This window comes from Ovis aries, chromosome 3 (assembly GCF_016772045.2).
Source record: "Ovis aries strain OAR_USU_Benz2616 breed Rambouillet chromosome 3, ARS-UI_Ramb_v3.0, whole genome shotgun sequence".
Classification (NCBI taxonomy): Eukaryota; Metazoa; Chordata; class Mammalia; order Artiodactyla; family Bovidae; genus Ovis; species Ovis aries.
The window spans coordinates 103,550,160-103,563,305 of NC_056056.1; the positions used below are offsets into that span (position 1 = coordinate 103,550,160).

General features: G+C 51.9%; 1 protein-coding gene across 1 annotated transcript in view; it reads left to right on the plus strand.

Annotated features, from left to right (window-relative positions):
• The first annotated feature begins 6,439 nt into the window (after positions 1–6,439).
• Positions 6,440–13,146, plus strand: part of FAM178B (family with sequence similarity 178 member B) — a 99,599-nt gene continuing 92,892 nt past the window's right edge. Inside the window, exons 1-3 of the mRNA XM_042246470.2 lie at positions 6,440–9,241; positions 9,402–9,823; positions 10,795–10,856. Coding sequence (XP_042102404.1) covers positions 9,193–9,241; positions 9,402–9,823; positions 10,795–10,856 — 533 coding nt within the window. The 5' untranslated portion in view covers positions 6,440–9,192. The remainder of the gene's footprint in view (positions 9,242–9,401; positions 9,824–10,794; positions 10,857–13,146) is intronic.

Here is a 13,146-nt window from a genome sequence, read left to right on the forward strand (position 1 = left end):
ACCTATAATTATTTGGCCTGGTAGTCACGTTTTAAGACATTGTTTTATTTTTCTTGTAGCCTGAAAGGTAAAAGAACAAAAAAAGTGACGTGGTGTGCTGAAATCACACTTGAGAGCATGCTGAAGAGTGGGAGAGGCTGGGAACAGAGGCCAAGCATTAACAGCTTTGGGCTGGGGTTTGAGGGACTTGGGGAAGCACTAACCCTGCAGCGGGGTGTGTTTGGAAGATGGAACCCAGTTCCTGAGCTGGACTGGGGAGGAGGGAGCATGGCTGGACCAGAGGCCCATGCTCGGAGATGGTTTCCTTGTAAAAATATTTATGTATTTGGCCGTGTCAGGTCTTAGTTGTGGCGTGCAGGGTCTTCGATATTCGTTGTAGCATGCACTGTCTTTAGTTGCGGCATGTGGGAGCTTGTTACCTACCAGGGATTGAACCCAAGCCCCCTGCCTTGGGAACCTAGAGTCTTAGCCACTGGACTACCAGGGAAGTCCCTAAGATGGTTTTCTTAACCTGGAAATAATATGTGTGAGAACGAGGAGGAACAGGCCCTGGATGTCGGGCGGTGGGAGCTGGGGCGGGAGGCCACAGAAGAAGTAAAGTTTGGACGGTGAGTGTGTCTCCCTGTGTGGCTGGCGCAGGGCCCTGGCAGCATCGCTTTTGTTCCCCGGTGCGTTCCTGTCTTGACACCTTGTATGCAGTGCTTGGAGCCTGTTGACTAACCATAATTATCGCTTTCATTGATTCTGGAATGCATCTTTGTTCACATTTTCACAGCTCGATGTCGAGCTGGGTCCCATGCTGGATGGTGACTTTCTTTGTGCCGTCGTTCACTTGGCAGCTTTTTATGTTTCTTCGTTGAACAGAAAGTCACGGTGCTTTTCTGTTTGTTTGTTTGTTTGTTGGCACACGGAGCAACATGTGAGATCTTAGTTCCCTGATCAGGGAGGTCAGGGATCAAACCAGTGCCCTTGGTTTGTCTTAACCACAAGACCACCAGGGAAGTCCCCACAGTAGTTTTAAAATCAGAATTATCTTAGCTCCAATGAGTTGCAGTTTTCAGAGTTGGCGATTCAGGCAGAAAAGATGACCCCTTATTAGACTGTACCATGGCTCATTTCTGGAGAAGGCAATGGGAGCCCACTCCAGTACTCTTGCCTGGAAAATCCCAGGGACGGAGGAGCCTGGTAGGCTGCAGTCCATGGGGTTGCTAACAGTCGGACACGACTGAGCGCCTTCACTTTCACTTTTCACTTTCATGCATTGGAGAAGGAAATGGCAACCCACGCCAGCGTTCTTGCCTGGAGAACCCCAGGGACGGGGGAGCCTGGTGGGCTGCCGTCTATGGGGTCGCACAGAGTCGGACACGACTGAAGCGACTTAACAGCATCATGGCTCATTTTTTCATTGAAGATGCTAATGTTTTTAAGGAACTGGAGGGAGGTGGCTGGTAAAAGCCAGGAGCAACAGGTACAAGCATGAAAACGTATTCCTTTGTGAGTTGGAGAGGAAAGAAACAGCCGGTGGCTGTGTCTCCTTTATAGGGAAAGCTGGGCTGCTGTACAACCACTGGCAGTGCAGTAGCTCTGCGTGACAGGTGTTTTGCGGCAACCAGGCTTAGCTGGCCCCTGGGCAGGTGGCCCTAGCCCACGAGCTGCTCACAGCCAGCCAATCTGAACACACCTCTTGGGGGCAGTGGGGCCCAGGCTCCATCATCTGCTGGAGTCTTGGTGACCCTGGGTCTGTCTCTTAGCAGACACCTCCCACTGCTGCAAGTTCAAGGGCAGAGACCTGCTCTTCCCCTTCCTTGGTGTCTGAGGGCTCAACGCAAGGCCTGATGCATCAGACATGCTAAATTGGGTTTGCTGAGTGGAACTGTACTGGACACGTTGGGGCAAGTTGTCTTCCAGTGCCCAGGTCAGTCTGCATCCCATAGTGATTCCGTTCACGGTCCTCAGTCCTCCGTGCAGCTGCTTTCTGGGTTGCTGAGTTTGTGAGCTAACCTGGAGGCTGTCTTTCTCTCCAGCCCTCATCTTTGTTATTTCTAATCCTCAGCTTTCAGAATGAGCTTTTGGGACTTCTTAGTCCACTTACGGGCTTCCCTGGTGACGCAGCAGTAAAAGAAAAGAAAAAGAAAAACACCCCTGCCTGCCAATACAGAAGACTCGGGCTGGATCCCTGGGTCAGCAAGGTCCCTGGAGAAGGAAATGGCAACCCACTCCTGTATTCTTGCCTGGAGAAACGCATGGACAGAGGGGCCTGGTGGGCTACAGTCCGTGGGGTCGCAAAAAGTGTCAGACAAGACTTAGCGACTAAACAACACAATGAAAGCCCACTTACAAATTTTAGAACCTGCTTCTATGTCAGTTCGCTTGGTGACTTTGCCCCCAGAGAGCCTGGCTAGTTAAGCCGCAGGAGAGCGGGACTGCAGCTGGTGTAGCAGGTTGTCTGTGCTGGGTTTGGTGTTTGAGCAGATGAGCACGTCCCAGCCGGGGGAGAACTAAAGACAGCAATGAGACTGTCCTGGAGACATGGACCAAAGTTCATCTTCTTCTTTGTCTTCAGAGGAGACACGAGCTGACCCCAGAGCCCTTGATCTGCCACCCTTGATCCTGGCCCACCCCTGCCCTGGGTGATCTTGTGTGTTGCTTCTAGAATGAGATGCTCTGAGCATGCCAGACGTCTTTCCTCAGCTTGCACCAGGACTGTCTGCAGGTGCTTGTACAGAAGTGGAGACTTTGAGGAGAGGTGGCCTCTGTCTTCTCTGGACGCCTTTCGGGCCTTCAGGGGAGGGTTCTGCTTTGCCTGAGGATGCAGCCATCTCCAGTGCCACCACCAGTTTGCTGTGTTTTGTTCGTATGTTTGTTTGTTTTTAGTCTTTGAAGGGGACTCTGAGAATGTTTTAATGGTAAACGTCTGATGATCGAAGAACTGACTCTTTGGAAAAGACCCTGATGCTGGGAAAGATTGAAGGCAGGAGGAGAAGGGGACGGCAGAGGATGAGATGGTTGGATGGCATCACCGACTCTATGGACATGAGTTTGAGTAAGCTCCCGGAGTTGGTGATGGACAGCAAAGCCTGGTGTGCTACGGTCCATGGGGTCACAAAGAGTTGGACATGACTGAATGACTGAACTGTCTAATGATCTTCCAGTTCCCATTTGATTTGTGAGAATCAAAAGTACTGGTTATTACTGTTGGCTTCCCTGGTGGTTCAATGGTAAAAGAATCTGCCTGCAATGCAGGAGACACAGGAGACTTGAGTTCAGTCCCTGGGTTGGGGAGATCCCCTGGAGGCAGGCATGGCAACCCACTCCAGTATTTTTGCCTGGAGAATCCCATGGACAGAGGATCCTGGTAGGCTATAGTCCATAGGGTCAGAAAGAGTCAGACATGACTGAAGGGCCTGAGCACACATGCACAGGTTATTACTGTAAGATCTTTGCAAAATGTGAAGTCATTAAAACCAAACACGAGTTTTCAACCGTTCCTGTAAAGTTGAGATGAGAATCATCAATTGATGCTGACACTAGGAAATGAAAGTATGATGAGGAAGAGGGTGTTTATATAGTCTCAAAGGATCTTCTCATAAGATGTTGATTGATTACAGCAAAAAGAAAATAGTGATATGCTGGTGGAGATACCTGGCAGATATCAGCTTTGCCAGGAGATGAAAGTTATTAATAGCACACAATTAATGGAACAAATTGACATCTGTGCATTCTGATATGAGGCTCTGAAAAGGACATACCACTGCATCTGTATGTTCCTGCCCCAGACATGCAACCTGAACCCAGTCATGAGGAAGCGTCACATAAACCCAAATGTATAGAACCTACAAAGCAGCCAGTACTCTTCAGCAGTGTCGAGATCGTGCGTGCACACACACACGTGCGCACACAAATGTTAGAGGCAGCGATAAAGGAAACACAGTGAAATATTAACATTGGAGGGATTTGGGTGCGGGTCCTGTGGAATGCCTTGTCTTATTTATTTAAGTTTTGGCTGCGCTGGGTCTTCGCTGCTGCGCTCGGGCTTTCTTCAGTTGCGATGAGCAGGGGCTGCTCTCGAGTTGCGGTGCACAGGCGTCTCCTTACGGTGGCTTCTTGGGTCGCAGAGCAGGGGCTTCAGGCACGTGGGCTTCAGTGGCTGCAGTGCGCGGGCTTAGTTGCCCTGAGGCCTGCGGAATCTTCCCAGACTATGGGGTCAAACGTGTGTCCCCGGCACTGGCAGGTGGATTCTTAACCACTGGACCATCAGGGGGGTCCCACCCCTTCTACCTCTTTGTAATCCTGTGACCTTTTCTACCACAAATGAACATAACTATTCCTGTGACCCATCAATTTGACACCTAGGTGCATTCTCAACAGAAATGCGTGTGGCTGGGTGTGTGGGTATGTGGCTGTGTGTGCACAAAATGCACGTGTAACAGTGTTCATGGAAGCATTATTCATAGTAGTCAAAACCCAAAATCAATGGCTATGTCCATCTGGAGTAGAAGAGTTGAGCCTGTATCCACACAATGAAACCCTGCAGAGCCGTGAAGACATGGGCCTGAGCGAAAGAAGCCCGACACAGAGGAGTCCGCACTGCGTGGCTCGTTCACACGTTGCTCAGAAACGGGCAGGCAGGCCTGCGGGGTTAAGCCCTGCCTTTCGAGCGGAGGCTGGAGGCCTGACTGGCAGGGAGTGTGAGGAGGACTCTGGGTGCTGCTGGGTGCTATTTGCTGGGCCTGCTCCGTGGTCACCTGGGCTTCTCTGGTGGCTCACTGGTAAAGAGTCCGCCTGCCAATGCAGGAGACAGAGGTTTGATCCCTGGGTCGGCAAGATTCCCCTGGAGAAGGAATTCTCTGGTATTCTTGCCTGGGAAATCCCACGGACAAAGGAGCCTGGTGGGCTGTAGTCCATGAGTTCTCGAAAGAGTTGGACATGACTTAGCAACTAAACAACAGCGACAACAGCGTGGTTACCTGGGTGTGTTTACTCGGTGAAAGTTCATCGAGCTGTATTTCACTGCGGTTCCCTTTCTGCGTGTGTATTGTCCATTCAAGTTGATTCATTTGATTGGTACCTAGCCTAGTAATGTTTGATATATTGCATATCACGATGGACTGAACTGTGTCCATCTCCCCCCAAATGCTTGCACTGAAGCCTTCACCCCCAATGTGATATTATTTGGAAATGCGGCTTTTGGGAGGAAATTAGGGTTAAATTAGGTCATGAGGGAGGGTGGGACCCCATGCTGCAATTAGTGACCTTAGCAAAGGAAGAGACCAGCACCCACACTTAGGTTCCCTTTCTCTCCCTCTCCCTGCCCCGTCCCACTCCCTGTCCCACGAGTCCATAAAAGAGAGGTCAAGAGAGAGGGCAGTCCCGCCACAAAGCACAAAAGCCCTCGGAATGCAACCTGCCTTGCCAGCACCTGGATCTGCCACTTCCAGCCTCCAGAGCTGTGAGAAATAAATCTGTGGTGTAAGCAAGGCCCCAGCCTATGGTATTTTGTTAAGGCTGCCCAAGCTGACACATAAAGGTACGAGAGCGTCGACAACCTAGTTTGTTTTTCTTTTGGCTGCACTGCGTCATTGTTGTGGTGCGTGGCTTCTCTTGTTGCATGCGGGCTCAGCAGTTGTGGCACTCATTCTCTAGTTGTGATGTGTGGACTCTAGTTGCAACATGTAGGCTTAGTTGCCCGAAGAAGGCATGTGGGAATCTTAGCTCCCTGACCAGGGATCGAACCCACATCCCCTGCATTGGAAGGGAGATGCTGAACCACAGGACCACCAGGGAAGTCCGCCTGGTTTTCTGAGCTTCCTTCCGGGCTTGACACTGGAGCGTGGAGATACTGTGCACTCGAGTGATGCAGGAAGAGCAAGGACCCCCACCCCACCCCACCCCGGCTCAGTGTGGGGATGAAAGTGCAGCTTCCTCACTCATCAGGCCCAGCCCTTGGCAACCCCATCATCCTCCCGTCTGCTGAGCTCTCAGGGACCAGAGTGAGCTGCTTGTCATGATCTTGAAAGTGGAATGCAAAAGCCAGCGACTCTGGACTGGAACAAAGGCTGTGCTGTGTCTCCTAAACTTAGTGAGCTCCGCATTGTTAGGAAGACACAGAAAGCACTTGTGCTCAGAAAAGAAACCGATTTGAAAGAGAGAACATAGCCTCCCCCTCCCACCCCCTCACCCCCCATCCCCTCGTTGCACACAGCTTTTTACGTGGAATTGGTCTCCTTGTATCAGCAGTTTCTGATTCTTTTTATATTTTATCTTATCATCTCCATGGACTTCTGAGCACCAAAGCATTTGCTTGGTTTGGGGCAGTTTTCTTGTCTTTAGATATTATAATGCAGTAACTCTGGAAATAAGAGTTCACTGTTGCCACTGGCTGTGAGTGAGAGTGTTCATGTAATGACTTTTCAAAACTATTTTTGTAAGTGAAAGTTGCCCAGTCACGTCTGATTCTTTGTGGCCCTGTGCACTATACAGTCCATGGAATTCTCCAGACAAGAATAGTGGAGTGGGCAGCCTTTCCCTTCTCTAGGGGCTCTTCCCAAGCCAGGGATTGAACCCAGGTCTCCTGCATTCCAGGCAGGTTCTTTACCATCTGAGCCACCAGGGAAGCCCAAAAGACAATTATTTTGTTGTATGTGGTCAACAAAGTCACTGTTCCTTTAGCTTTATGGCCAGCTGGCGATTTTATAGATTTCCTGAAATGCCTAGAGCCCAAACAATGACGAAACCCTTCCAGGGTCTGCAGGTTGGTTCTGAGTTGGAGTCTCCCTTCAACACTTAGCCAGGCCTTTGGCAACTCTGCCTTACCCTTCACTCCCGAATTATGTGGAGCCTAGTGAGTAGTCTCAGTGGTAAAGAATCCGCCTGCCAATGTAGGAGACACAGGTTCGATCCCTGGGTCGGGAAGATCTCCTGAAGGAAATAGCAACCCACTCCAGTATTCTTGCCTAGAAAATCCCACGGTTAGAGGAGCCTGGTGGGCTACAGTCGCGTGGGCTGCAAAACAGTCGGACACAACTCTTTTGTTGTTGACCAAACAACAATAACAACAGTGAACAGAAGAGAAAGCTTATGGGTTTCCCAAGGCTTTCATTTGCATGCCTTAGTCCTGGGTGTGCGTGTGGCTTTCTAGACACTCTGCTCCACGTGGGAACTATTTATTTATTTTGGGGCTTCCCTGGTGGCTCAGACAGTAAAGCATCTGCCTGCAGTGTGTGAGACCGGGGTTCGATTCCTGGGTCGGGAAGATCCCCTGGAGAAGGAAATGGCAATCCACTCCAGCACTGTTGCCTGGAAAATCCCATGGACGGAGGAGCCTGATAGGCTACAGTCCAAGGGGTGGAAAAGAGTCAGACATGACTGAGCGACTTCACTCACTTTATTTATTTTAGAAATTTGGAATTTTTTTCAGTCCAGAATTTTCTCATTTTCTCTTTTTTTTTTTTTGTTAATTTATAGTTTAGTTATTAATCCTTTTTTTTTTTTTTTGGCCATACCACACTGGCATGTGGGATCTTAGTTCCAACACCAGAGATCAAATCCATGCCCCCCTGCATCAGAAGTGAGACATCTTAACCACTGGACCACCCAGGAAGTCCCATGGGACCTTTTTAAAACTTTTTTTTCTCTCCATCATCTGCTTCCTCAGCCCCTTCCTTTTTGGGCCACTTGGTCTCTCTGGCTGCTTGTGCCACCTGTCAGTTCCTTGCCCCAGGTGGCTATGACTGGTAGGTTTATCTTTAAATGATTTCAACAAATGCCACCCAGGACCCTCCAGCCCTAAGAAAGTTCCAGTCGGGGAGTGGGTGTAAAACCAAAGCAAGACCCTGAGTGGATTCTTTTGGGAGCTGCAAAACAGGTCAACACACACAACCACAGTTCTTCAAGAACAAAGTTTGTGTTGCCTTGCTGGCACCAGCAAGTCACACCACTGATGCCGCCCCCACCACTGCCCTTGAGCTGGGAGCTGGGGGCGTTGCGAAGGTCAGATCGAAAGGCAGAGCACAGGCTTACTGACATCTAGCAGATCCTTCTTCTTTGAACACTCCCCTCACTGTTGTTGGTTTTTTATTAGATTTCAGAGTTCTATAAGTGTTGGTCCTGACGGGTTTTTCCAGCTTAATTATTGCATTTGTGGAGGGACAGATTTCCGGGGTTCCTGACTCCCTGTTGGACATCTCGCAGTGATTTGTGTGTTGTTCAATTACTCTCTAGAAAAAATACGCCAGTTAGACAGTCATGCAGGTCATGCAGGTCTTCATAGCCACTCCAGCATTCGTTGTTGTACACTTTTGAGCTTATTATTGTTTTCTTATTTAATACTTCATAGTCATATTGATTTGGGCTTCTTTTATTATTGTTGAGTTTGAACCCTTGTTGAGTGAGTATTTGAGCTTTTTTTGTAAACTGTCATTTCCTTTGATCAGTAGTCATTCAGACACTAGCCTTTCATCTGTGTTTCAGGCTGTCTGAGCCCAGGCCTGCTGTGATGAGAGATGTCTGTGTATGTGGCTGGGTCCACCTTAGCTGAGGACAGGCAGCTGCTAACACAGGAGGAGGCTTATTGGAGCCCCAGGGTCTCTTGAAATCATTCATTCATTCAACAGAAATGCACCCAGCCTATCGTGTGCCAGGTCTGTGCTGATGCTGGGGAGATGGCAGGGACCAGACAGCCCTGTCCAGCCCCTTATTAACAAACAGCCTCACGGGGGCGACACCAAGCAAGCAAGATGCACAGGATGTCGTCTCATTTTTATTTTTTATTTTTTGGCCGTGCTGCATGGCATATGGGATCTTAGTTCCCCAGCCAGGGATCGAACCCACACCCCCTGCATTGGAAGCACAGTCTGAACCACTGGAGCATCAGGGAAGTCCCAGGGTATCGTTTCAGAATGTGGCCTTTCATCTGGGCTGTGCTTGTTTTCATTTCATACAGGTTTTTTAAATGTTGATGTCTGTGCACTTGCGCATCGCATCCTTGAAATGAGAGGTCAGATGGCGCCTCCTTGACCTTAGCAACTTGCTGTTCATGGAGCACGTGCTGGGTCCTTGGCGTGGAGCTGGAGGAGGGCAGTTCCTTCCCGGGCACCCAGGGGCCCAGGGCCCTCCTCTCAAGCGCTCTGCCCTTTCAAAGGCTAGCCTCACCTGACAGATGGTTCCTTCTAGGAGAAAACTCCAAGGGGCTTGATGATGGCCGGGCCCGAGGAGGCGGTGCTAGACCTTCCTTGGAGAGAAGGTATGTATCTCCCACCTGTGCAGATTTGGGGCCACGAGGGAGTGGAAAACCCAGTTGATGGTCTCCCCTTGCTTGCTGCCCCTTCCTCCGTCAGAGTGGCCCAGGGGCTGGGATGGTGGTGGGCCACTGGGGGCACCACAGCTCTGTGTCCCATCCACAGACGGCCAGGCTGCCACCACCAGGCCCATCCTCCTGCCCAACCTGAAGGGCAGCTGCTTCGACCATCCCCTGTACCAGGGGCTCCCACACCCCACCCGGCGCCTCTGCAGTCCCACCTCTGCTCCAGCCTCCAAGTCGTCAAAAAAGCCCAAGATGCAGGCCGCCGGGAACACGTTCTCCAATGACTGGAGCCCGCCACCTGTGGAGTTCCTGAACCTGAGCATCCCACAGGCCAACAGAGGGGACCCAGCCCCAGGTCCTCGGGCCCTGAGGAGGCTGGCTTACCAGCACCCTGAGGTGTCAGAGCAGGAGCCCCAGGACCTGGATCGACTAAGAGGCCTGGTCTCACTGGGGGAGCCGTTCTGGAACGTGACAGGGACCAGCCCAGAGGCTGCAACTCCAGGGATGGGTGCCCACACCTTGGTAAGCCGGGGCCTCCCCTCCTTGCCACCCCTCTCTGGCCACTTCTCCAGAGTCATCACCAGGCCACCCCTTTGTGGCCAGTCCTCTTCAGCCATACCCCAACTACCCTCCTTCGGCCCCCTCCCCCTGAGCATAGCTTTTTCTCCACACCCTCTGGCCGCTCCCCAGGCCCTGGGCCCTCGTGACTGGGAGCTTGGGCCCCCAAAGCTGGGCTGCCTCCCCCTTTATTTCTGCCCCTAACTCCTAACAGAAATGCTTGGGGTGGTGCGGGGCCCCTCAAGGCTTTTGCAGCCCAGGTTGAGGTCATGGATCTGGGCTAGGTCAGGCACAAAGCCTCAGGCTAACTGTGGTCCAGCGACTTGGGAATTCCAAAGTGGAAACTTCAGTGATGAACTTCATTACTGGGAATAAACCGTGGTTGCTGGGAAGACTATGGGGACATTTGAGCACCCGTAGATCCAGGAAATGTATTCTGAGAACAGGACCTATTTATTTGTAATAGCCCAAGATTGCCAGTAACCAAAATGCCTATCACTAGGGAACTAGTAAATTACGTCATTATCATACTTCAGAATATCATGGAAGTGGTGGTTTTTTAAAAATCATCTCTTTAGTATTGATATGGGATGCCCCTGATTACGTATTGTTAATTGAAAGAGCTCAGTACAGAACAGCAGGTGTACTACACTACCATTTGTGTTGAAGGAGAGTCTGATGTATTCCTGATTGCTTCTCTGTGTGAACAGGGTCTCCAGCAGTGGACACTGAGGCCACCTGTGGGGAGGGGCCCAAGGGGCCAGGGGTGGCAGTGAAGTCCTTGGGCTGTGTGCCCTTATGCTTTCCGATTGTTTTAATTGAGTGAATATACTGCCTGTTCAGAAAAGTAAACTAAACAGAGGGCTTAACATTGATCAGTTTCTTTTCTCCCTCTGTCTTTGTCTTTGATGCCCATTCCTGTATGGTTTCGCCAGCTCGCCTCTGGGAGCTCGGGGTGCTATGTCAACAGCTTGGATTACTTATTGCAAGAGAAGAGGTAAGCGGAAAGGGTCTTCATTTCTTTGAGGTTAGCGGTAATTTTACAGCGCTCGTTTGTACTCGAAGACTCAGGGCAAATTCCTCCCAGGATAAGGCACCCTACTCCCCTCCCAGCCTCAGCGGGCCTCCCGGGTGAGTGCCCCGTGTGCCCTGGTGAATAACCGGCGCTCGGAGTGGCAGGGGGTCAGAGGACAGCATCTGCAAGGCGGACAGCGCCGCTCCGAACCACGTCCAGAGACCTCGCTTCTGGTTCTCTCCACCTGAGCCCCCTTCTGCCCAGTTCCTGCCAGTCTGGGGCTCACTCAGCTCCCATCCAAGGGCTCGAGGGAAGTGGAGGAAACAGGCGGCTTTGACACTGAGGCATGCAGCCTGACGATGGCTCTGACAGTGCTGGGGGGACGGGGACAAGCATAAGGAGCTGGCCTTCCCTGCGCCCTGGCCCAGGCCAGCCCCTGAGCAGTTTTCCTGTAGCGCTTGGTCTAGCTCACCTGCCCTCCCCCTGGGATTACAGTGAGCCTGTCTCACGTAGAAGTCGGTTTCTTTTTCCCTTCCTTTTACAAAGGATTTGTTTAGCTCTGGCTGTGCTGGGTCTTCACTGCTGCTCACGGGCTTTCTGTAGTTGAGGTGAGAGTCTCCGCTGCTGCCCACGGGCTTTCTCCCATTGAGGCGAGAGTCTCCGCTGCTGCCCACGGGCTTTCTCCCGTTGAGGCGAGAGTCTCCGCTGCTGCCCACGGGCTTTCTCCTTTTGAGGCAAGAGTCTCCGCTGCTGCTCACGGGCTTTCTCTAGTTGAGGTGAGAGTCTCCGCGAGCCGGCCTCTCGTTGCGGTGGCTTCTCCTGTTGCAGAGTAAGGGCTGTAGGGCACTCAGGCGTCCGTAGTCGCGGTTCCCAGGCTCTCGAGCACAGGCTCAGGAGTTGTGGCCGGGCTTAGTTGTCTTGCAGCCTGTGGGATCTTCCTGGGCCAGGGATCGAACCCGTGTGCCCTGCATGGCAGGTGGATTCTTTATCACTGACCCGCCAGGGAAGCCTGAAGTTGGCTTCTTAAAGCGAAAGTCACAGGGGATCAGAACCGGAAGTCCCTTAGGGAGGCACAGTGGGGGGATGGAAACCAGTACAAGTGCTGTTTCTCCCCTGGGAAGCAGATGACATGGTTGGCTTGCACTGAGGTCCCATCTGCAGTGAACAGACTAGAATCCCACGGCTCCGTTGTCCGTGAGGACTGGGGTGGCCTGGGCACAGGTGGGCTTCACGCTGGCCCTGCACTTCATCTGACAGGAGCGCGTTGACCACAGGCTTATTCTCTGGGTCCTCTTCCCATCTCTCAGGTTGGTTTTGCTCAGTGGCTGCAAGCTCCCTTTGTGGAAGTTACACATAGAAAGAGGCACTGCTGTTATCGGATGCTCGGGTTCTTATCGGAATAGCATCTCACTGGCCTCTGTTTTTCCCAGCCCCATGTTCTTGCCCCACTGGAGAGGGTTAAACACACGTGTGGCATGCATTATCGTATTTTCCCCTGGAAACTGAACACAGTGATTCTAGTATTTCACAGCCCAGGTGGCGCTGGTGGTAAAGAATCTGCCTGTCAGTGCAGGAGACGCAAGAGATATAGGTTCATTCCCTGGGTTGGGAAGATCTCCGGGAGTAGGAAATGGCAACCCACCCTAGTATTCTTGCCTGGAGAAGCCCATGGACAGAGGGGACCTCAAAGAGTCGGAACACAGCTGCATGGCTGAGCACACACACAGAGAGGGCTGGAAAAGGAGCACCTAACTCAGCCTGAAGGTTGGGACGGATTCCCAGGGGATCCTTGTCCTTGGACCGTGGAGGATTAGATTTGGGAGAGCAATGGGAACGACCACACATCTAAAGGCATGTCGGGCAGTCGGTGCTGGGACTGGAGTGCTCTGTGTCAGAGTGTGGGGGCAGGCCAGAGCAGGAGCCGCAACCAAGATGTGAACCGGGGCCTCGTGAACACAAGGTCAATCACGGACGGATTTCAAGTGGGTTTTCCCACGTGTTTAAGATAGATTGCCCAGGCGGCGGCGTGGAGAATGGACAGGAAGTGTGAGAGCTGAGGGAGAGTGGTGGTGAGCTGGCTCCCATGGGACCTTTCACCCCGGGTGGCTGGGGCCTGTGTTGGGAAGAGGAATTCAGAATTGGGCACCTGAGGACCAAGGGCTGTCCACCTTCAGCTGGCAGTCATCCAGCTAGCCCAGTCCAAGACGGCGGCTGGGCAGGAGACAAAACCTTGGAGAACCGAGGACCTGTGAGCAAAGCCAGGGTGAGCACA